Genomic DNA, 23,651 nt, shown 5'->3' with positions numbered 1-23,651 from the left:
AGCCTCTATTCAGAGACTGAATGAAGTGCTGTTGCATGAGTTATCACGGTCAGCATCCTCGTTGTTCATTTTTACTACTTTATAATTCTGGGTGGTGTAATATTGATTCATTCATTCTTTTTCTTTTTTTTTTTTTTTTGCTTGTCGTTGTGGAGAAGTCGTTCTCATAAATATAACACACTATTTGTTCTGCGGGGATGTGCATGGACATTCTGAGAGGTGGTAGTTGAATTTTTAAAAAGGACCCCATCCCCCAGTCGTATTGTCTACTCACCTCATTCTAGAGTCAGTACGCTACATGAAATGAAATGCCATGTGAGGACACACCCACACACACACACACACACCAAACACACACACACACACATACTCATTCCTCATATGTATGCATGAGCACACATACATTGCTTTTACATCTCCTTGTGTGTCTTTGGTGATTTGTTATTTACTGGATTTAGGGTGTCTTTATTTGGGGAGTAGACATTCTAGCTTGTCGGAGCATGAAAAGCACAGTGTAATTAAAGGCTTTTCATTATGGTTTGCTGAGATAACTTTATTTCACCTGAAATTATCCTCCTGTTTTATTTTTTATTTATACAGGACAGTTTGTGAGAAGCTACAGTGCCTCTGTCTTTGATCAATGCCCTGATCACATACACACAGTTAACAACATTCACACTTGGGATGTGTGAATAGTTTAATCGGGATTCAAGTATTACTTTAGTTCATTAAAGCCAATATAAGGAATCATACTGACTTCAATTAGAGTAAATTTTATGCTACCCTCACTTGATTGAATTTAAAAACATCATCTAAAAGTATGTTATTACTGCATTTTATGTTATGGTTATATTTTTTTGCATAAGTTTGAATTGTGTTGGTTAATATATTAGTTTCAGCAATGACAATGAGGGAACCATTTGCTGTAGAGGGAATTTGTGTTTGTGTTTCTATTTGTGGCTCCACTGTGAATTCCTGGCACACTGCCCACTGAATGGAGCTGAATAAAAGTCATTCTGGATCAAGGGTGTGGATGAGTTATCTATCGGCCCAGCAACAGAAACACTAGAATGCTACTAAGCGAGGGCAGACCAGTTATTCTTCCTGCTTTCATAGCCTGTATTTATTAGGCACTGCCACTTTAAACAATGTGAAACGGCCAGTGGCAACTTTTATTAATAAAAAAATATTAGTCTTTGCTAACTACAGTCCACATTAACATTTTGTGCAAAGCAAATGTGGACTCAAGCATATCTCATCCAATTTTATACAGGCACAGGTAGCCTACTGTTTTCCCAAACAACAGCCACTGACCCATCTGCAGATATAAAACCTGCAGTATATATGTGAGCAAAAACTAAAACTAAAACTCTCTAAAACCGACCATCCACAAAAACTGCAATGAAATCCATAGCTTGCGTGTTACAGCACTCTGGAGCAGCAGCCAAGCTGAGAAAGAACAGGAGACACAAAGCAGGGAAGACATAAATGAGTCAGGCTCAATTTTCTAAAGCAAACCCAATGTTCCTAAGCCAAACCCCAATCACCAAATGTGCGTCATTACTCTTAAAATCACAAGTCAGAGAATATTTCTGAATATTGACAAAAGAGGGAATCATCATGCACATCCTGCCTCCTGGGGACTATGGTTTTGACTAGTTAATATTTAGTTGGTAACTAAGATGAAAAAAGACAAATCATTGATCATGTCAATTTGACTGAGGATAGCTGAAAGTGAATAAACACAGTCATTGAGTTTGCTGTGAAAAGTTGGAATAAACAGCTGTTTTCCTGTGGGCAGCAGTAAGCGTGTAACTTGGACCCACTGATATAAGAGTAGGAGGCTTTGGAAAGTACTTGTGTTTTACTAAGGGCTCTCTAAGAACTTGTCACACAATGTGTAAAATGTGGTATAAAATGTGCTTTTAATACTCTAACCTGTGACTAAAATGTTTTTTTGTTGTTTAGAAAGAAACTTAACATAGTTAGTTGAAGCAGTTACTTTGTTCTAGTTTATAGTGCAATTAAATACTTTTTGTTCAGTGGAAAAAAAATTATTTTAATTTCTACAGTGTAGCTGACTGATAATTGATGAATCAAATAAAATTAGTTGCAGCCCTATTAAATGTAGTAACAGTTTAAATATACAACCTTGACAGTTTATCTTCTTTCTGTCTTTCACTTGTTTGTTTTTTAAGGAGCAGGCATCAGCAGACGAAGAATCATGGAAGGTCAATCTGTGTTTGCGATTACTCCAGTCAGTATATATAATTGTGTTTATCTCCCTTCCTTTACAGGGCCACCTTTTGACTCCCCGCTTTGCATGATAACCACAACACAACAGGTTACACACCAGACATGATTAAAAAAAAAACTATATATTTTCAGTGAAGGAAGTTGACACAAAACTTAATAATGTGCGTTATTAACAGTGTGTTTCCCTGTGACATAGCTATGTATTTTCTGATGTGATTATGGAGTTCCTCATGGCTATGTTCTTGGTCCTCTGCCAAATATTATATTGTCATGTCATTAATATCCACTGCTATGCAGATGATACTTATCTGTATGTCTGTAAAGGTGAATAACCCTTGTCAGAATTATTTAATTAGAGGACCACTGCTAAACGTATAGTATAAAATATTAGACTGAGATGAAGTTGAGATGCTGGTCAGTTGTCAACAGTAAGTCTTGACAACTGTGTGATTTTTCGGACTTATGGTCAAAACTCATTGCATTACATTTGCACTATATTTTTTTTCAGGACATCCAAGACACGGTACACATTTTTTACCAATGTAAAATAGACAAAAATCAGTGTGGTCTAAATATGGCAGATGCAGTGACACTAATTCACACCAGTGTGTCATTGTGTCAGATTTAATTATTGTTATTGACCTTAATTAGCTCTGCCTCTCCCTGCCACATCCACCTGTACACAATCAGTAATTTTCCCTTGTATATGTAGTAGTCATACTGATTCACTGTTTCCCAGTGTGTCAGATGTACCTCCATGCCCCACTGTTCCATCCATACTCGTTGTGTTGCCAGTGTTTTTTCCTTTGGGTTTTCCCATGATTGGTTTTGGACTGTTTGAACTTTGCTTTGTTTCTGGATTAGTCTCTCGTCTGCTCCCTCGGACTGTTCGTTCATTTGTTTTGGACTGTTTTGCTGGTTGCTGATCTCCTTACAGACTCTGGTTTATGCCTCTAATTTATATTGCATGGTTTGTCCAGCTAAACTCTAGTCTGTTTCTATTTAAATAAACAATTTTACTTGCAGTCTATCTGTCTGTCTCTGAGTCTGTTTGCATTTGGTTCCTGTCTGCCTAGCTCTGTAAAATATAACCACATTTTAGCACATAATTTTAGCTTCCCTTCAATGGCTCTCTGTCCATATCAGATCAGACTTCTAATGATATTCCAAATCCTAAATCCTTCAATTTGGGAATTTAAAGACAGAGAGTTGTACAATGCATAGATTGCAAACAAATTGTGATATTGAACAACCTAAATAACATTTGCCTTGGCTTTTTTAATGGCCTTTCTGGGAATGAAGTATGATTTGTTACAGATTTGACAGCAGACAGCTGGTGAGTATACAGAGCATGTTTTGTTTTTCCCAGTCAGGAAGCTTCCTACTGTTGTAATAGTGTTTTTCCATCACTGTTTTATCTTGATGGAGTGTCTGTTTTGCTTATTGATAAAGCTAAGAAAAGGATCGCTTTTATTTTACTGCATGTTTATAGGAATACTACCTTTTTAATAATATCAAGAGTTTTTAAAGTAAAAAAAATACAATAGTAAATTTAAAGTAATGATTTGAAGTGAAAACAACACGATTTTTTTCATGTGAGCATGAACAACATCAACCAACAGCTCTGTCAGTTATAACAACCTGCTGCAGCTAGACCTCAAAGTAACACGTTTGAAGTAACTCTTCAGGGAATAATAAATAAGTTGTAAGATCAGCAGTCTTCAGTTAGATCAAAATGCATCAACCTGAAAACCCCAGGTGCATCTATATTGTAAGAAAGAAAGAAAGAAACTTTGGGAAATCACTTGCAACAATTCATTTCTAAATAGGTTTCTGTAACAAAATTGATTTCTTTCTTTAGCTTTGGCTGAAACACACTGCAAACCACGAGTCGGTGTGACTGAATTCTACTTAAATTTGAAAAGACGGCTTTCTGTTTTGTTGCACGGTCAATAAGCTGTGATGTAAGTGACATTGCTGCAAGAAAACTGGGGAAATAATCAAATATGACATGCCAAAACCTCTCAAGGCAGCAATCACGTTTGTTTTGGGTTTTATTAACACTTATTAATTAATAATCAGCGCCCATGTATTGACATTTCTTAGAGACAAACAAACACTGAACATCAGTCATTATATTCAGACTGAAAGATAGTGGAACACCTCCTCAAATTCTAGTCAGAAATAAAACAGAATTAGAAAACACACGTCTGTCAGCTGCGCACTAACAAAGACGACGTCTGACTTATTATCTGTGAGAGTTAACACAGTTAACAATTAGACCATGGAAGGATCAACCTGCACATACATTTATTTCTGTTTCGTACCTATATAAATACTTTAATAGATCAAGTTTAAGTGGTTTAAGGTGCGGAGACAAGAATATAAAAAAAAGTAAAAGTTTACAGTTTTATGAAACTCGTACATTGTAAACTTTAACGTGGGGATGATCCACTCAGTGTCAAAAAGGGGTTTGCATACATTAAGTACACAAGATCAGTTGTGCTCATACTTCAAGGTGTCACCTCAGACTGGAGTGGGTTTTCTTTCAGGACTTCTCTGTATTTGGCTGCATTCATCCTTCCGTTGTTCCTGCTGCTATGAAACCCCATCACAGGCTGATCCTGCCACCTCCATTAACCACGTGATGAGCAGTGCCTGCTGCTTTCCACACATACAAGTTCTGTCCAAAGATTTGAACAAAACTTTAACAGAATCTTTGCCCTTGTGCACCCAGAGTGCTTTTAAGTGCAGTTTGGCAAACTTCAAATGGTCTAATGCTTCCATCTAACTGCTCTGCCATAAAGGCCTGATTGATGGAGTGTTAATGAGACGTTTGTCCTTCTATCAGGTTCTCCTGTTTCTGCAGAGTAAATGTCCAAAGTAAACTTCTGCAAGTACATGTGTGGTTACTCAGTTTTATTAAGGCGAGTTCTAGATTGAAAAACAAACAGGACTCCTCTTCTACAGTAAAGGGTGTGACTACTTAAATATATTTTCACTTTGTCATTCTGGATTATTCTGTGCAGATTGATGCACCGAAAATGCAGTTTTGCTTGTGCAAAAGTTGAAGGAGTCTGAACACTCTCTGCTGTGACTGTGGATTAAAAATGAGAAACACTAGTTTGCACTGAAGTGCACTTGGCTTTTTGTCTTTGGAAGATAAGAAAATAAATGTTCACCTAATTTGTTTTTCACATTGTTAAAAACTATTTGAAAGCACTTGACAGAGGCGTTTCACTGCGTTTCTTTGTTGCAGTTGGAATAACACACCTGATTCTTTTAAATTATACAGTATATTAACCAATAACTATTCTACTGTGCAGAGGATCAATAATTAGCTCCAAGTCTCTGCACTGTGTGTTAACCCAACACTGAGCCACGTTATTACGGGTCACTAATGGCGACATGATGGTAAAACACCAAGTCCCATAAGGCCTTTCGCCTCTCGCAGGCGTGTGTGCTCTGCATGCAGTGGGCAGAAATGTCGAGTGTTTGGAGGCGGAGAGAGTCTCCGCGCACTGTGGAGCTGTGTCGGGCAGCAGGAGGAGCAGCGACAGAAAAGAGCGATTCAAAGAAAGACGTGAACGTCGCTCAGATGCACGGATCTCGGCTTTGAAACGCACCGGCGGAGTCGGTGCTATGGTTCCTGTGCAGCGTTTGGTTCTAACGTGGACGGAAAGGGTGTCGACTACGGACACAGCAGCCTCCCTCCAAAAAAACAGCAAGAGGAGTCGGCAGGAGGTGAGAGGAAAGCGTTGGCTTTGAAACTGTAGCGAAAATAGTGAAAGGCTCCGCAATTGTCTTAATTGAAGTTGAAGAAGAGTCTCGGTAGATTGCGACAAGGCGCACGGTGCGTTACCGCTCCGCGTCTTTTTGTTTGTGCGCCGTCTGCTCGGAGGGGGTTAAAAGCCCCCAGAGGTGCAAATTGTATCCCATGTATGAAATGGGTGAGGTTTGTCTGGCCATACAAAAGACTTGTGCAGCCTTCTCAGTCAACTGGAGTGAATTCGTGTCGTTGGCTCTGAACACTGACCCTGATCCACGGAGCGAAGCAGGAAGCGCGTTAGAAAAACACACAAAGGTGCAAATGTATCGTGTGAAACCTTGTTGTTTGGCAGGGTTACAAAGTAACCAGCAGAGTGTGTGTGTGTGTGTGTGTGTGTGTGTGTGTGTGTGTGTGTGTGTGTGTGTGTGTGTGTGTGTGTTTTCTTGGCTGGCGAGTGTTTGCATTTGCTCCAGTGTAGAGTAGCAGTCGTGGGTTGTGATGAAGGGTTCAATATAAAAAGGTTGATAATCTGCAGTAAAGCAACAGAAATGAAACTTAGATTTGATGCTTTGTTCACTTTCAAACATCCATCATCAGGACAGAAACACACATTTCCTGATCTGACTGTTGATCGTTCTCTGGATTCAACTCTGTCACCTTAAAAACGCTGTTAAAACACTGAGGTGGGGTTCCCTTCCACTGCCCACGTTAGCGACCCCTGTAAGTGCAGAGAACGGGGTCCTCACATTTGAACCCAGCCCCCCCCCCCTTCTAGTTCAGGACGGATGTGGACTGTTTGGCATTTAAAGCCACATAGGAAGGAAGAGGAGATCAGAGGATACACGAGAGAAACTGGACAAACCCCTGCCAAGAATTTAGTTGCAAGCAGACAGACGCGCAGTGATGTGGGCCGTGGAGGATAGAAGCACCAAAACCCAACTTGCCCACCGTTTGTCACCACAGAAATAGAATGAGCCCTTTTTGTATGTTTGTGTGCAACAGTAGTGTGCATCATAAAGTGTCCAACTGTTGGAGCTTATAGTTAAAACCATAAGGAACAATAAATGTGGTGATTTTGTCTTAATACATATCTTGATTTCTTAATGAACTTGTCAAATCTGCTAAAGCAGAAAGCATAGGCATGTATTTGTCCTAATTTATCCTTCATTTCTGTCTCTGTGTTCCAGGGAAAGACCACACTCAGTATGTTATTGGAGAAACTGACTCTGCACCGCCAGTCTCTTCCATGCTAATGTAATGGAAACACGCTTTGGTCACCCCCAGTAGCATCTGAAATGCATCAGCGGAAATATATCAGCTACTCCCATGGCTAATTGTATCAAGCAGTGGTGGCTTGAGTCTGCCAGTGGATGCACTCAAGAGCCGGGTGTCCTGCCATGCCCAGCGCCATGCTAAAGCAACACACTCATAATAACAAGGAGCACTTGGTTCAACCAGTGGGAAAGCTGTGGAAAAAGTTGGTGGAAAATCTATGGTTTGAGTCTCGATTTTGATTTCCTTTTTTATTTTGACCTAGATATTCTGTAACGCACCGTAGCCCGGCTGCTTCTCTTGCCATCTGCAGCAGCTCTCCTTATTTCTCCACTTACACTCGAGTTGTATTCACTCAGGCTTCTTCCGAACATCAACACCAAGGACAGCTTAAGTGCAGCCTGCTTTCTGAGAGGTACATTTTCAGCTGCCAAAATGGATGTTCACATTTACAGACGGCCTTTGTTGGAGATGAAAATGTGAGGGGCAGAATGAAGGGACCCCTGTGAACAGGTGGAACGGTGGCACAAGATCAAGATGGCCCAAACCAGTTTGCTGCAGGGGAAGCGTTTTTACTGCCGGGAGTGGGTCTTCCATAAGATCCAGCATTGCCTCCAGGAGAAAACCAACAACCTCAGTGGAGTGACCAGCACTCCCAGTAAGCAGCCCCCTCTTGCGCCCAGCGGGGGGGCATCCAACCCCAGCAGCCTGACAGCAGGATCCACAAAGTCAGGTAGCTCCTGGGGGGTGTTGCTGGTGGGAGGGCCAGGAAGTGGGAAAACTGCTCTGTGCACAGAGCTGTTATGGCCCACGTCTGCACAGGGAACCCACCGCGGTCTACAGCAGCAGAGCCTGGCTTTCCACTTTTGCCGCGCGGACGACTCGGACACGCTGTGTGTCGGCGGGTTCATCCGAGGCCTGGTGGCTCAGATCTGCCGCAGCGGGCTGGTACCAGGGTACGAAGAGAAGGTGCGTGACCCAGCTGTGCAGAGTACTTTGCAGCCTGGAGAGTGTGAGAGGAACCCTACAGAAGCTTTCAAAAGGTAAGGACTCACACACAGATGCACTCCTCCTCCTGTTTACCTGCCACTGATTGGCACATGTGCACTGATGAACACCTTAACCATAAAGTTATTACTGGACTACACAGAAAAATGATCCAATAACAATCATACTAACTTGGTTATTAAGATGAAAAGCCAAACACTTGCAGCCTTCCACTCCCTCACTGGGAGTTTTTCTGGTTTCTCTCTATATCTGATACATATCTTTGAATTTTGAACAACGTAGTGATGTCACTTTGGGCAGTTTTCATCCCTTTCTGTTGGAACAAGTTATAAATTGAATAATAAATTAAAAACAAATTTATTGGCTCATAGAATTGTAGAAATCAACTGGTATATTTGTTTGGGGTAAAAACCTCAGTGTCGTGGGAACTTTTTAACATCTTATGTTAAAAAACCTTTTATTTGACTCCACTCAGTCCAGGTAATCTAGGAAATTTGGTTTGCCTAGAAATGAAAAATGCAGAGCCCCTCCCCCTTTCCTCTCCACCTCCTGACCCTCATGCACGCCCCCCCTCCTTTTTTTAACTGCTCACACTCATCCCATAGCTCCGCCTCAGTAGCCTCTCCACTTATTTGATGTTGTGTTTTGTTGTTTTTCCCCCCTGGTGTGGCATGCTGGGTGGGACTGCCCCTGCTTAGTGTCCGATTTGAGAAGGGTCAGATATTTTTAAGTTGCAGTCAAGCTCAGGTGGCTGGAGACTCATGAAGGAACGAGCCTTCAGCTACGACTGACTCACCGAATGTGCTGCAGAAACATGAAGTGCAACATGTGAAACTGAAATACAGTAGGCTTTCGGATTTCCAGAACTCTGCCCGGGCATGTAACACAGTCAAGATGGACTGTTATTGTGGGAACGAGCTTTAAAAGGAGCTGCCTGGGAGTGTGTGTATGTGGGTTACTTGCACGACTTGTCTACACAGTATAGGTCAGGCAGTCTATGCAATACAGGCTGGAATGCAGCACTGAAAACACACTCACGCTTCTTGTCTAGCCATCTGGTGACGCTTATTGCACCATCTCCACATCACACACAGGAGGGAAAAGTAGGTCAAACGTTCAGCAAGGTAAATCATTTTTTAAATGCTCACCAGACTCAACGGATCAACCCAAGCTTTTTTTTTTCCTTTTAAATAAACTCTTTCCCGATGAAGTGAGTGCTCCTTTTGTCGTCTGCTCATAATCATCCAGCCTCTGCCAATGACTGTGACTTCAGTTTGACCCCCAGATAAAAGGCAGGTTACGGTGGGGACATAAAGACTGAACCCAAATGGGATAGACCTCTCACTTCAGCTCTGCTCTGTGTCAAGCTGGATGTGAAGGGGTCACATCAGCACAGCCCTACATCATGAAGTACTGTAAATATTCTCTAGCACGTGTCGAGACCTTAGGGCCTACATATGTGGACAACACAGAAGCCATGCTTATCACCAGCAGCCAAATAAACACTTTGGTAAATGGCTTATCATCATCTCAGGTGTTAAAACATCCCAGGAGCGGGCGTACACAAATAATCTTAACGGCTCCCCTGCTGATCGAGATACTATCTGTTCTCAGGAAGCCGGGGTTGTTGGCTGTTTGAGGCCGTTTAAAAACAGAAAAATCTAACAACAGATACAAGTGTGTAAAATGGAATTGTTATTCCATTATGATCACTAATTTACACCAAGGATAAAAACTCACACGGGTGCAGACCTCGTTTTCTTTTTCTTTTTTTTTTTTTTTTAAAAACAGATCCACTCTGTTGTTACTCATCAGTTTCTTTTAGCTATTGTTTAAATAATTATCTAAAACATATTTATGTGTCAGCCGTACTATGCAGCTTGACTAGACCACATTTTTTGTGATTTACAAAACGTAATGTGATGCATTAGCAGGACAGATGCCTGCCAGCAAAGGTCCCGGGCTGCAGTTTTCCAGACAAAAGACAGTTTCACCTTTCAGTTTGCCTTTCTTCTGCCACAAGTCAACCAGTGCAAACTGATGTCTTGTTCAGACAATAAACTTGATACTTGTGTTACAGTGGCTGCTTGGATGGGTCAGACTCATTGCTGCTACTGCTGTCTCAAGGCTTTGTTACTTGGGTCATATCATCAAGGATTTGATTTCTAGACTAAACCAAAGCACATTCCTCCTTCCTTGTCACATCTGCATTAGTCTCTGTCTGAAATCTGCAAGGCCGCTGCATGTTTTGACTGAACTATGAATGGATTTGCAGTTTAAACAACCATGTGGCCTTCTGTCATCCAACATGCCTCACCTTCTTTCTTGAGGACAAAACAGTTGGCTTCAAATACATGGAATTAATCCAACCATCTGCGTCACACTAAAGGCAACACAGTGTTTTACTGATGGGACAAAGCTGCCTTTTAACTAAGGTGTGACATTATGGGAGTCTGCTGTTGGGCTATTCCGCTGACTAGGAGTTAAGTTTGAACTGCAGCTGGACAAGTTTCTACTTTTTGTAAAGGGCACAGACTTCAGAAGTGATGAATGACCATAGCTGGAATCTGTGAACAAGATTTGAAGTTTCTTAGCTCTGTTTTATTCCCTCCATGTGTTTGTGGAAAAAAATGATGCCACTGTTCATATACTTCCATAAGCTACTATAAAATGTGGAGCTTTCAGCTTTTCATCAAGGGTTAGGCATGTTCACGTCTAGTCTGAAAGCTTCCAGTGAACATTGATTTTGTTTAAGTTGCCATTTTCCAAGACAGCGTGGCATTACCAGCTTACAGCTAACTTGACAAAGTACTTTTAGACAAGTCAATTCCAGCTATTGACTTTTTTTAAATGATGGGAATTTTGAGGTGCAAAGCCAGAATTATAATTGCACATGTTTGCAAAGATAACATCCTGTAAGCTAATGGTTACCTTAATTAGAGGCATTAGGGGAAAACGGTATATTCACCAACGTGTCTTTTGCCTCTGGCCACATTTTGGACAGTTGGGGTGCATTTAGGTTTCAAGTAAAATCAAAAAGGCTTTTTTTTAAGTTGGTGAGGGAGCTTTGTGGGTTTATCTTTTTTTCTTTTTTGTGTTGACTTTTTGACTGTTGCACATTGGGCGGCCCTGCTTACTGGGTTTAAGGGACGTTAATTGAAAGCGGCCAGATGCCTTTCATGTGGTGCATGGCTGTGGAAAACTCGCTGCATTTTAGAAACAAAAAAGGGCTCTCAATGTGACGCATCAGCTCAAGTTGAGCAGATGAGGAGAAACAGCAGTGTTGGTGCAACTGCAACGATGACTCAGCAATCAGAGGCCAGTCTCTGTCTCCACACCACCCGACTAATGGGGTATGTGTTTATGCAAGGAGTTATTTGTGTGGAGGCGCCTATGTGCTTGTGTTCATCTATTACTGTTATTCCATTCAATAAATAAACTCATATTGTGGAGCTTAAGCTTAAGCTCATGTCACAGCCTATAGAAAAAGAATTAAAATTCTAGACTCATTCGTGACGGTAAATGAGGACGTGTACGAATTCACAGGTTCGTTGTCCGAAGAATTCAGAGAGCCAGTGGGCATTCATTTCAGTTGATTTAAAAAGCACAAGATCAGAAGCTATGGGGAACATTTACCATACATATGGTGTTGTATTGCTCTTTTATCCTCCATGAAACCAGGGCTCTTTACATAATGCATCGTTTGTCATCAGGCGACTAGCTTTCCTACAATGTACTGCAAACAAAACGGTGATTTCAGCTGTGTACGTTTTATAGTTACAACTTTTTATACTTGTATCAGCTATAGTCAAAAAGTCTTCATGTGGATTCATGTGTTTTAGGCACTTTTACTCAAAATCTCAAAATAAGAGTGGGAGAAAGATGAAAGGTATTGGTCCATTTTTAACTCGGTTATTAAAATATTAACATTGTTTGGAGGTGATTGACATCTTCCTGTGGTTAGGGTTAGTCCACATGCCAGGTCTTGGCTGGCACTGCACACCTTGCAGGTTTTCCTGTGTGTGGTGCAGTCCTGGCCAAAGTATTTGTGTGTTAAGACTCATTCGCACATGGAACAGAGAACAGTATTTTGGAGGCAAACTGGGTTAGGGGTGTCAGCATAAAGGAGAGAGGGGGGGTTGCAGAGGATGTAATTTCAGATTCCTTTGACAGTACTGGGTAGCTAGCCAGGAATGCACACCTTGTCTGGGTTGGAACAGCTTTGGAGATTTAGAATAGTTATCTGAGCTATGTGTGCTGGCCAGAAAAGATGTGAGCAGTGTGGTCATGCATTTGCAAACCATTAATAGCTAAATTATAGAGGTAAACAAGTATGATCTGACTTAAGAGTAAGTCAAACAAGAATAGTACCATTTAACAGCAACAGTTTGGTGTGACGTATGTTGAAGAGAGGGAAAGGGTTAGATTTCAGAAGGACACTCTAAGATGCAGCTGTTGGCCTCACAAAAACAATGTTATCACTGTATGTGACCAGTCTCATGACAGTGTTGAGAGAAAAAACACATCATAAGACTTGGTTTCAAAGATCGTCAGATATGAGCTTAAGTTTGTCAGTTTAAGAGCATTAGTAAGGGTTGATTACTGAGAAGCATTTGGGTTTATGTTTTTTAAAGAAATAATTGTTATGGCTCCAATGTGACCCTCACATTACCCTGACCAGGCAGCCTAAAGGACATTGACTCTCAGACAGCTGGACGCATTTGTCTGTTTGGGATCCAGCGTGGAATTGATTGTGGAAATCTATTAAGCTGAGATCAAATTCTTCCACTGTGCCGAATGTTTAAAGAGTGGCAGAAACCAGGACTACTTGAGTATAAGAGGACCTGATTAGTTTTTCAAAAACACCTTATCTGACATCACTGATGAAAGTGTGGCCAGAACTAGAACATGCTTGGGAGTTTGGTAACTTGTCAATCAGAAAACTAACAAAATGGTCAAAATACCAAAAATACATTAAGAAATATGCATTCGCCGTGGTCATTGTTTCAATAAGCTCCTGCAATATCAAACGTCAAGAGTTGCATTAATTTTTCACTGAGATCTTGTCGATGATGGGAGAGTCAGACCACTGTACAAAGTAATATCCAGCACATCCCAAAGATTCTCAATGGGGTTAAGCTCTGGACTCTGGCGGCTAATCCATGTGTGAAAATGATGTTTCATGCTCCCTGAACCACTCTTTCACAATTTAGGCCCGATGAATCCTGACATTGTCATCTTGGAATATGCCTGTGACATCAGGGAAGAAGAAATCCAATAATGGAATAACCTGGTCATTCAGTATATTCAGGTAGTCAGCTGACCTCATACTTTGGACTCATTAAGTTGCTGAATCTAGATCTGACCAACTGCAGCAGCCCCAGATCATAGCACTGCCCCCACAGACTTGTACAGTAGACACTAGACATGATGGATGCATTACTTCACCCCCCTCTCTTCTTGCTCCCGTCACTCTGGAACAGGGTCAATCTGGACTCATCAGACCACATGACCTTCTTACATTGGACAGTTCTTAAACCAGTTTTAGTAGTTTCATCAATCTCCTTAGATGTTTTCTTTGATTCATACCAATAATTTGACCCTTCTGAAACAGATTAACATCTTTTCGACAACCACAGGATGTGTCTTTAGACATGGTTGTTTAAGAAATAAGAAGCTACTCGCTGCATCAGTTAGGGTTAAATAACTTGACAGACATTGCTTTTCCTGGAAACCTAAGATAGAAGAGATAAAAGATTCAATAAGATATTCATCAGAATTGTAACATAAATTCCAAACGTCAACAGGCTTAAAACCCAACCCTCACAACTTACTAAGTTAGGAAATGTGGGCAATGTAGCTTCCTGTCAGGGAGATGTTGATAATGCACCTAATCAGAAAAATGTTGTCATGGTTTTAAGCTCATTTGTGTCTGACAGCATGCAGTTATTTAAGTGTATTAAGGATTTTTTTTAGAACGCAGTCCAATTCTCCACTCACACAAAGGGCTATGATGGCCATTTCTGTAATTTATAAAAGTAACTAATTTACTGCTGCAAGGTTGACACCTTCAGAGAGGTTTCTGTCTAATGAAAGGCTCTCGGCACAAATGAATGTAAATATGTGTGGCTGCAGCCTGAAAACTGCGGTTCTGCTCCTGTGCAACCACTCTGCGTCAAATCCTTGATACATAAGAAGCTTTAGAGAATACGCTGTATTCAGCAACTACCCTTTTTGCAAAAGATGAATGCTTTAGATTTGAAGTTTATGTCCAATCAGATAACGCTGAAGTGAAATGTTAACAGACTGAGGGGGAACAAGAGCATATGGTTGATGTAACAGGAAGAATACAGTTAAACTGTCTCAGCCTGATTGTTGAGAACATTTGCCTTCTGCACCAGTCACTCTTAATGTCCTCATCACTGTGATTACTTTGAACAAGATGATTGCAGTAGCTTTATGCATAATAGAAGAATCACACAGGAGACTGCAAGGCTGGAATCTTCACTTTGGATGAGCTATAGCGTGAGTCAGCTGTTGTCGTTCAGCTCTGTGGCGCTGAGCTCTCCTGACTTTGCAAGATGCTGAGCTGGCTTCCTCCAAATTGACTCAGTGCTAAATGAGGAGATGGGTGTTTTCAAATGAAGCAGCCTGGTGATGTTGGAAAGCTTTGACAGGGTGTTGTGAGCTGAACTCACCTGTTGGTCTTTCTTGTGTTGGGGCCAATGCTGGAAACGGATGGTTATATTTGACTTTCCGTCTTTGAGCATTCGCTGCATAGTGGTCAGTGTTTATATGTGTGAATGCTTGCTTAGTGGTAGTTCAGTATGTGGCATGGATTTCAGGCCTTGTGCCCGCTCTATAAAATTAACTGTGTAAATTTGTAAGATACTGGCTTGATGCCCAGCACTCCCCTGCCTAGACATCTTCACTAAACGTCACACTGAAAGCTTCACTTTGCACATTGTAGTACAAGTGACAGCAACTACCGTTGTGGACACACCAGCACAACAGATGGTGAGTGCATTAGATGCATTTCACCCCCCCTCCCACTTTTTCTAGTCTTAAATAGCACTTGGCATCAACTTGGGCATATGTTGGAAACTGTAGCGAGAACCAAAATAGTTGGTACAAATGTCCAAGAACACGGTGTGTGGCTGAATTACTTTTAATTTTCTGGCTCAGGTATTCTGCAGGTTTGTCTGGCAAATAAAATCTGCTTTTCCTGAGCTCAGCCTCTCTCCATCTCCATGCCCCATGCAGTTTTCTTTGTCTGCACTCCTTGTCTTTTGACTCTTTGACAGCCTGAAAGTAGCTGAATTGTGAGGGAAGAATGGCTCTTTGTTTTGCCCACTTGCTGTCACTGTGGATTTGATTGTCTCAGTAGGCAACATGGCCCGAGAACACAACCATTCACACACACTCACACACAGTCACCCCTGTGGATGGACATTCCTTTTGGCAATGCTCCCAGATGGCACTGCAGGGTCTCTGTGGACTGCGGCCATCAGAAGGAGTGATTGACTGTGTTTTTAAAAGGCTCAGAAACATCATGGCAGAGCATGAGGGTTGGAGAGCCTTACCTCTGCTTTTCCTTCATGTTGAAAGGTCAAATTGATTTTGAAAAATCTTTTCAGAGCAAACTGAAGTTTGTCAAGAGTTTCATAAACTGTCAAGCTTAAGGTTTTACCTTTGATTAGTAAGGAAGCTGCTTGACTGCAGCAATCAGCATTTTATTTTATGCAAATTGTGTTACAGATTGTTTGCCTGTTGTATGACAGGGAAGTGTTGTGTGTTTTCAAAACACCTACAAATGATTTAGAAAGTGAAAACTGTCAGTAGAAAACTTCTGTATCAACAATTGCTTGTTACTGTAATATATTATATCTTGTTGCACTAAGGTAAATTGTATTCTGCTATGTTGTGAAACCATTGTATTTCTATTTAACAACTTAGTAGATTTGTAAAAAAATTGCCTCCTGTGCTTTGGACTGAAAGTGCACAGACCTTCACCCTTCACTCTGCTCCCGTGTGCTTAAGGATAATGAACTTCAAAAAAGTCTAAGGTTAAAGTGGAAGATGCTTAAAAGGGGAACGGCTGGGTTACTGACAGTCTCATTAAAACAGTGTTTTAGTATTGTATGACAAAGCTAACAAGTAATGTCTGTTCTTTTACGGAAGAGTGGTAGTTAAATAGACTGTCCCATCATCCGGACGGTCACTGATTTTATCTGTGTGAGAGAGAACAACCTCAAATGCCCCGAAGCCGTCTCCGGTTTTCGGGTCAATTAATTGATTTGTTCAACCTCTTTTAAATCTTTAATTAACCCAGTCCCACATTAAAATGCCACTAATATGAATTCCTCAGATTCTTTATCATGCCCAGTTGAACTAGAAGTAATTTTATGAGTCTTGAGCAATGAAATGTCTCAAACGGATGTCTTATGGCTGACTTCAAATGGTTGGTGGCTGCCATAGTGCAGCGTATCACTGTATATCTCACTTCACTGAGTGTTAATGCATGTGTGAGTATGTGATGTTTGATACAGAGAGCTATATGTCATGTTTGGTTCACCACTGGATGCTGCAGGGCTGGCTGGGCATTCAAAAATACAGTAAATATTATTGTTGCCTTTTGACTTGGATATTTGTTAGTATGATAGTTGCTAAACACATTTTCTCTACATCTTTTCATATCATCTCATGCCTGAACATTTAGCTCTCAGGCAAAGTTTTTTTTTTTTTGAACAAAACTGTTCACTAAATTATAAATGACTGTGTCTGCTCAGTTTGTTTCTGTGAGCTCAAATCATTTGCAGTGGGCTTGTTAATGGATGCAATTTGGATTGGATGGAGACATATTTAAACGCCTACGCTCTCTCCCAGTTGAGACTGATGAACTACGATAGGCCTGAAGAAAATCACTCTTGTTCAGTGCAACTGTGTCATTGTAGCAGCAGTGCTGCATCGTATCACACAAACTGGTACAATCTGCATCAAAACCTTTGCCGTGCGCTGGAGGATAAAAGTAGGAAGTTGTATTGTATACCAGGATTTAGCTTATTAAAATTTAGTTAGTATTAGTTGGTTTAGGAAGCAGTGCATCAATTTGTTCTTAAATTTGGCTTAAACACAGGTTTTAGTTCACAAAAAGGTTACAAAACCAGCTAATGGTAAAGGGTCAAAATGTAGTCATTAACAATGGGTTATTTAATAAAATATAATTAAATAAAAATAAAAATTTCAAGCTCGCCTGTTGCTCTTTCCAAGAATAACAGACTTTCAGCTAACTTGCCTGTGTAATGTTTCAGAGAGTCATGAAAGTAGATCTAAACAATGATCTATGTCAGCAAATGGATCCCTTGTTTTAGAAGTCTGTTAACAGATTTTAACAATGCCAATAGGAAGATTAGCTTTGGGGGTTTTCTAGCTTTCTCTTTGCACATTTCAGATTTTCAGGTTTTGGACTATTCAGTGAAAGTTTCTTGAATTTATAACATTTTTCACAGTTTGCTTCTTATGGACCTACATGGAAGGAAAATGTGATTTGCTAACAACATAGAATTCTGCTATTGCACAAGCACTGCCTGTCAAAATTGTTTCTAAACACAAATGAGAGCTTATCCAGGCAGTCAGACACCATCAGTGATATAAAAACAATAACATTCCTCCTTTTTCTTTCTTTTCGATTCCTTATTTTCCCAGATGCGTCCTTTTGCCCCTCTTGAACGTGAAGCCGCCCCAGCAATCTCTGTTCTTGTTGGTGGACTCCATTGATGAAGGCTGCCAGCTGGGTGAGGGGGACCAGCGGTCCTCACCTGGCTCCCCCAGGACCATTGCCGAGCTCCTGGCCAGTCACCATGAGTTCCTGCCTCCCTGGCTGCTGCTCATCTGCTCTGCACGCCGACAGAACAAGGCCATCACCAAACTCTTCACAGGTATATATGGTGTTTCCTTGATGAATGATACTGTTGGTCAGCAAAGGTCACTGGATTTGAAATTTATCACTGTGAAATTGTTTTGTGATGTCGTAAAGAGACATAAGCTCAAACAGAAAATAAGAGAAAATATTTGCACTACATGGTTGTTTCTGCTCAATGGCAGCTATTTTTCAGTCTCAGTATGATACATTTCTCCTGAAAATGTGCTTGCCAGCAAGGCCTGTGGCATAGTTCCTTTTCTGTCTTGGCTGTGTAAACAGTACAGATGCGAACGGCTCTCTAACAGACTTGCCCAGTGAGACTCTGGTCACCATTGCAGACCTCCTTGATGTCCTTTGACACTGGACCATACCAGCTGTTATTATCTCCGTGTCAGGCCAGCAGCCTACTCTCTGGTGATGCGCTGGCATAATATTAATCAAGAAGCTGACTGTGTGGGAGGAAGTCTCCTCCACAGACTCACAGTGCTATGTGTACCCCCACTACCTTTCCAAAACAATTGAATGCATGAGCTTCGTGCCCTCAGCTCAAACATTAAACCGTTATGTAATATCCCAGCAGTCTAAGCTGCTACTTCCTTTTTAGTACATGCATGAAATACAGTTCAAGGCTTAAAGAGATGCATGTTTTTCTAAAAATCCTTTACAGAGTTAATGAGCTAGGAATGTGTAATGAAGTGTAATTTTCAGATCAATGTAGTACAATGAAAAATAACTGATAGTGATGTTAATTGTAGACAGTAATTTGTCATTGTGTTGGCCTACTGGGATAATTTGGCATAACAACAGGAGCAAGTCTCAAGCCCTATCCTGAGTTTTAACTGTTGTTCTTTGTGACCTTGCTAGTGTTTTTTTGTCAGTATGATGAATGATGCTGAAGGTTTGAGAGCTTCTGTGCTGCGCAGAGAGTATAACGGGTAGTCTACCAGGACCCATTGGAGCATATTACAGTACATAATGATATTCTTTTGCCTTGTTTTGTTGATTGTATGATGGCCATTAGGGTCAGTTGTAGACTTAAATGTACAAAAATGAGTGATACTTAGCCTGGATGATGTTTGATCAGCATTCAACTTTTACTGAGTGATATAGTTGTGACATATGTCCAACAATATTTTGCAGGTGTGCTAGAAGTCAAATACGTGTAGGTGTCGGCTTTCAACAAGTGCAGACCTTTTACAGAAAATAATATAAATTATCAACCTTGTATTTGCTCAAGTTAATGACGTACATTTGTCAATAAAATGACTGTCTCATGCTTTCAAAATTATAGTTTGAAAGATTATGAATGATCAGCTTCGGTGTAAGACATTAGGTAAAACCTTAAGCGTTCATGTCAGAATGTAAGTGTAGTTTAGATGAGTGGATCTGATCAGTGTTGACAGGAGCAGGAGGTTGAGGAGGATGGGGGTAGAGTTTTAGGACACCAGAATTCACTTTGAGTCTTTTATGGGCGTCATGTGTTTAATTCAACGGACCAACTGTGCTGCAAGCTGCCCACTTTATAATCGCAAAGACATGCCCACCCACGCTTTCTTCGAACATCAAAGCTCCTGTGTAGGTGCCCATGCTAGATTAGACTCTGGATTGGTATCAGAGTGTAGTATAAAGCATCCCCACAGCACAAAAATTCAAGTTCACCGACAAAGAAGAAGTTTTATATTTGATTTTCTTTCAGCAGCAATTTGCATTAAATCATATTATCTGGTTTATTACATATGTTTGTGTTGTTTCCTGTCTGACTCAAAACATAGATTTCAACAGTCAGGGAGTCCATATAAGCTACAGATGCAAATGTGAATGGGAAAATTTTATCTTAAACTTCAGAGAATCTCATGGAGTTCTGTGATTGCCTATTTGCGTTTTCCCCTCATGTTTGTAGCTGAAGAGCTGTCTGTTCTTTTTGTTTTTGATATGGTTTGAAAGGAATCTCATCTTGGAACAATCTGATAAACAGCAGTTATCTTCTTTCTTTCTGTTTTTTTGGTCCAGCTCTCATCTCTTTCCCTTTTTACTGCCCCTTTGATGATGGCCAAGCTTTTGTTGAGCTCTTATTCCAATTGCCCAGCAATTGGTTTTCAAAAACGAGTCTCCTTTTGAACAGAAAAACGGATCCAAACGCACCCAGTGTCGCTATTTAAAAGCAGCGAAGGACATGTGTGATTTTGTTTTCCTGTTCTTTCACTTTTTTTTGGGTGAACATGCTGTTCTAGATTTAAAACTTAAGCTAAATTATTGTTATTTGATTATATTGACTTTGGGCATTGAAGTGCTCCTACAGAACCATACGCCTTGGCCTCTCTCCTTGTCTAATGCTTTTAGCAGTCTTTGTTTTGTCTACAGTAAGACTTCTGCTTTTAGTTCAATTCAGGAAATTGCTCTGCATTGTTTGGCTTACTGTCCCTCACACATACTGCTCTCAAACAAACCCTCCTATTTAAAGTGTCCTGTGTTTACTTGTGCACTTTATTATTAATACAGCAGTATTAATGCTCCTTATTCATGCAGCACCTAACCTAAAATAGACCAAATGACTTTAGTGTGTTAAATTGAGGCCCCTAAAAATACTGTCCGTATTGTTTACAAGTCAGAGGTGGCTGTGACATGCCAAAAGTCTCCTCTTTCATGCTCTACACAGAGCTAAGCCCTATTTTATATGAGCAGCCTATTTTGTCTGGGGTGGAGGTTGTGTGGGTTTATCAGTAAACTCTTGTGTGTGGTGGTGGGAACTTTGTGGTTTTATGAATATATTGTTGATTAAGTTTGAAGGACGACCTTTAACCATAAGGTCATTTTGCAGAAAAGCTGCAGGACCAGCTCCAATGCGGTTAGGAGTTCTAAAAGGCTTCATCTGTAGAGTGAAAGTGAATATTTTTTACCTTTGGCACATTTGACTGTATATTGACTTCTATATCACTGAAGACTGACACGGTGAGCATCAGAGTATTTCCTTTCTTTAATGAATGACTTTTTCCCCAAGAGCAAAACTCTAAATTCCTCTTTCCTTGCTCAACTGTTATTCCTTGTGTCTGTCTCAGAGTGGAATGTGCTTTGGGAAGTTTTCAGCACCTCTGAGACTGAGCAGGAAGAAGGAGGCATTCTGACTTCTGCAGCAGAATGCCTCACTCGCATCCGCTTGGCTAATGGCTCAAAAACAAAGACTGTTCTGTTTGTGAGTAGCAGTACAAGAATTTTTCTGAATATCTGCCGGTCTGACTCACATTACATGATTGCTCACTTTGATTAAGTCCCGGTTTTCATGTGATATTTTTTAGTGCACTAAAATGAGTTGATATTGTACTTCTTTGGTTGGTGTATTCTCACTGTCTGGCCTCATCTGCTCTACATTGTGTCTATATGGGGTAATCCTTGCTGCCCATTCAAGGTGGGAAGAAATTTCCTGCACGCCCATTATCCATAAAATAAAATGTGATAACCTGTCAGGCAGGTTGCCGCTTTAAAGTCAGAGGTAGATACAAGTCCTTTCCTGCAAAAAGTTGCTTGCTGGGAGTTTCACCATTGCCTGGATAAATTCTGTTCTGTTTGCGATCGGGATTAATTTACTCTTCAGTGAGCTGGCAGCTACCTAGACAAAGGTGATTACCAAAAGTAGAAGGAACACAAGTTAGCATGTGGCTATGAATCAAGCACACTACTTCATCCACTGTCTTAACCCTCCGCTAGTTCTGTCAATTAGATGTTCTTTCTAATTTTAATGCAGAGACGCTTACACATATTTTATGAAACCTACAACTGACCCTACAACTGATTTAAATGGATTGACCTTAGGAATACTATTTTAGTCTGATTTAAATTGTACTTGACAAATGGAACTTAATCAGTAATTTATTGGTGAAGCCGTAGGCTATTTGCTGTGGTGTTCCCCACAGCTTCATCCATGTCTCCCTAAAATTCTTTACATGAATCCACAAGGACATAATGACAATTTCTCCAAGGGGATTAATAAAGTATATCAGTCATATTCGTGTATTTTTTAAGAAATCAAATGCTAGATGTGATGACTAAATGATTAAATTCTATTTAGTCATTCAAAGACCATGTGATCTCGTCAGAACAGTCTTCCAAAGTACTCAACAGAGAGCAGCAGCAAGAAACCTTCGGCAAGAAACTCTTCTACAAACAAGGCACAAGCTTTGTCTAATCATGCGTCCTCCAGCTGATAAGCAACAATCAGGTCCTCGTTTTGGCCTTGAGAAGTTCATATGCCAGTTTACATAACTGCATATTGACTAATTCACTGTATTCAGGGTAAAGCCAAACACAACCTTTGCCTGCAGTTATTCCAAAACACAGCTGCTCAGTTCTTCACAGATTCAGAAACACAATTGCACATTATCTCTGTATTAGTCGGCTTTCAGTTTTTACCCATTTTTTAATTAAATTGTTTTTTGTCAAGGTATTGATTAATTGATTGATGGGTTTTTATTTGATTAACTAATATATTATGCTAAGTTGTTGTATTTGGACTTTGCTATGTAAAGCATTTTAAAGTGTTTTTGAAAAGTGCTTTATAAATATATTGTATACAATTACAATTAGAATGATAAAAGTGACGCAGACTTATGGAGAGAAACGTACTTTTTGCCTTGCTTACCCCCTCTCTGTGTGTGTGCTACTGTAAGGCCATGATAGGAGTAGCAGAGTGGAAACACTTAGGCAGCGATTTTGGTTGGGAGCAGGGTAGAATCTGTGCCAATTTAACAAGGCCTCTGGCAGAAGGGAGAGCAAGGGAAAAGTAGAAGAGAGGGTGGAGTGGAGGTGGGAAACAGGGAGGGGGAGGTGTGTTTAAATAGAAACAGCCTGTCATACATGTATTTTTTTAACAGTATTTTTTAAACTTGTACAAGACTGATAAAGATAATTATTAAAATAAGACAACTTGCTATGTGCAGACTTCTCAAATTCAAATGAAACCTACATAATGCACAGTTTTATTAAGCAGAATTATGATTTACTGGGAAGATGCTCCTTTGTTTCTGTGAGTAGCTTTCAGAAATTTTACTTTGACTTTCATTAAAAATAATTATAGTCTCACTGTAATCATAAAACCTCTTAGCATTTGATCCAGCCTAGTGTATGATCTTGTTATCATGTGTAGCATCACTGAACTGTAATGCCTACCATCTGCCCTATATTGTCTAGTGTGCACACTTGTCACAGTCACTGTTTGTCAAATAGCAAGTATGTGAAGACATCTTTCAAGGGGTAGGTCTCTCTCTGGTTTAAATAGAATATTACTATGTAGTCTTAAAATACAATATGCAACTTTAATTAGAGTCAACTAGTGGTAGTACAAGACCAACCCTCCCAAATACTGCAGTGTTTGGCCGAGCACTTCAGGCATTAGTCATTAAAATAAATAGGAACACTACAAGCAGAAATAAT

General features: G+C 40.4%; 1 protein-coding gene across 1 annotated transcript in view; it reads left to right on the top strand.

The window, feature by feature from the left end:
* The first annotated feature begins 5,755 nt into the window (after positions 1-5,755).
* Positions 5,756-23,651, top strand: part of ankrd50 (ankyrin repeat domain 50) — a 32,165-nt gene continuing 14,269 nt past the window's right edge. Inside the window, exons 1-3 of the mRNA XM_026357698.1 lie at positions 5,756-6,000; positions 7,213-8,340; positions 18,011-18,243. Coding sequence (XP_026213483.1) covers positions 7,835-8,340; positions 18,011-18,243 — 739 coding nt within the window. The 5' untranslated portion in view covers positions 5,756-6,000; positions 7,213-7,834. The remainder of the gene's footprint in view (positions 6,001-7,212; positions 8,341-18,010; positions 18,244-23,651) is intronic.

The sequence above is a fragment of the Anabas testudineus genome, chromosome 10 (assembly GCF_900324465.2).
Source record: "Anabas testudineus chromosome 10, fAnaTes1.2, whole genome shotgun sequence".
NCBI classification, from domain to species: Eukaryota; Metazoa; Chordata; class Actinopteri; order Anabantiformes; family Anabantidae; genus Anabas; species Anabas testudineus.
Note: the sequence above shows the minus strand (reverse complement) of the source record. Positions and strands in the feature narration are given on the sequence as shown.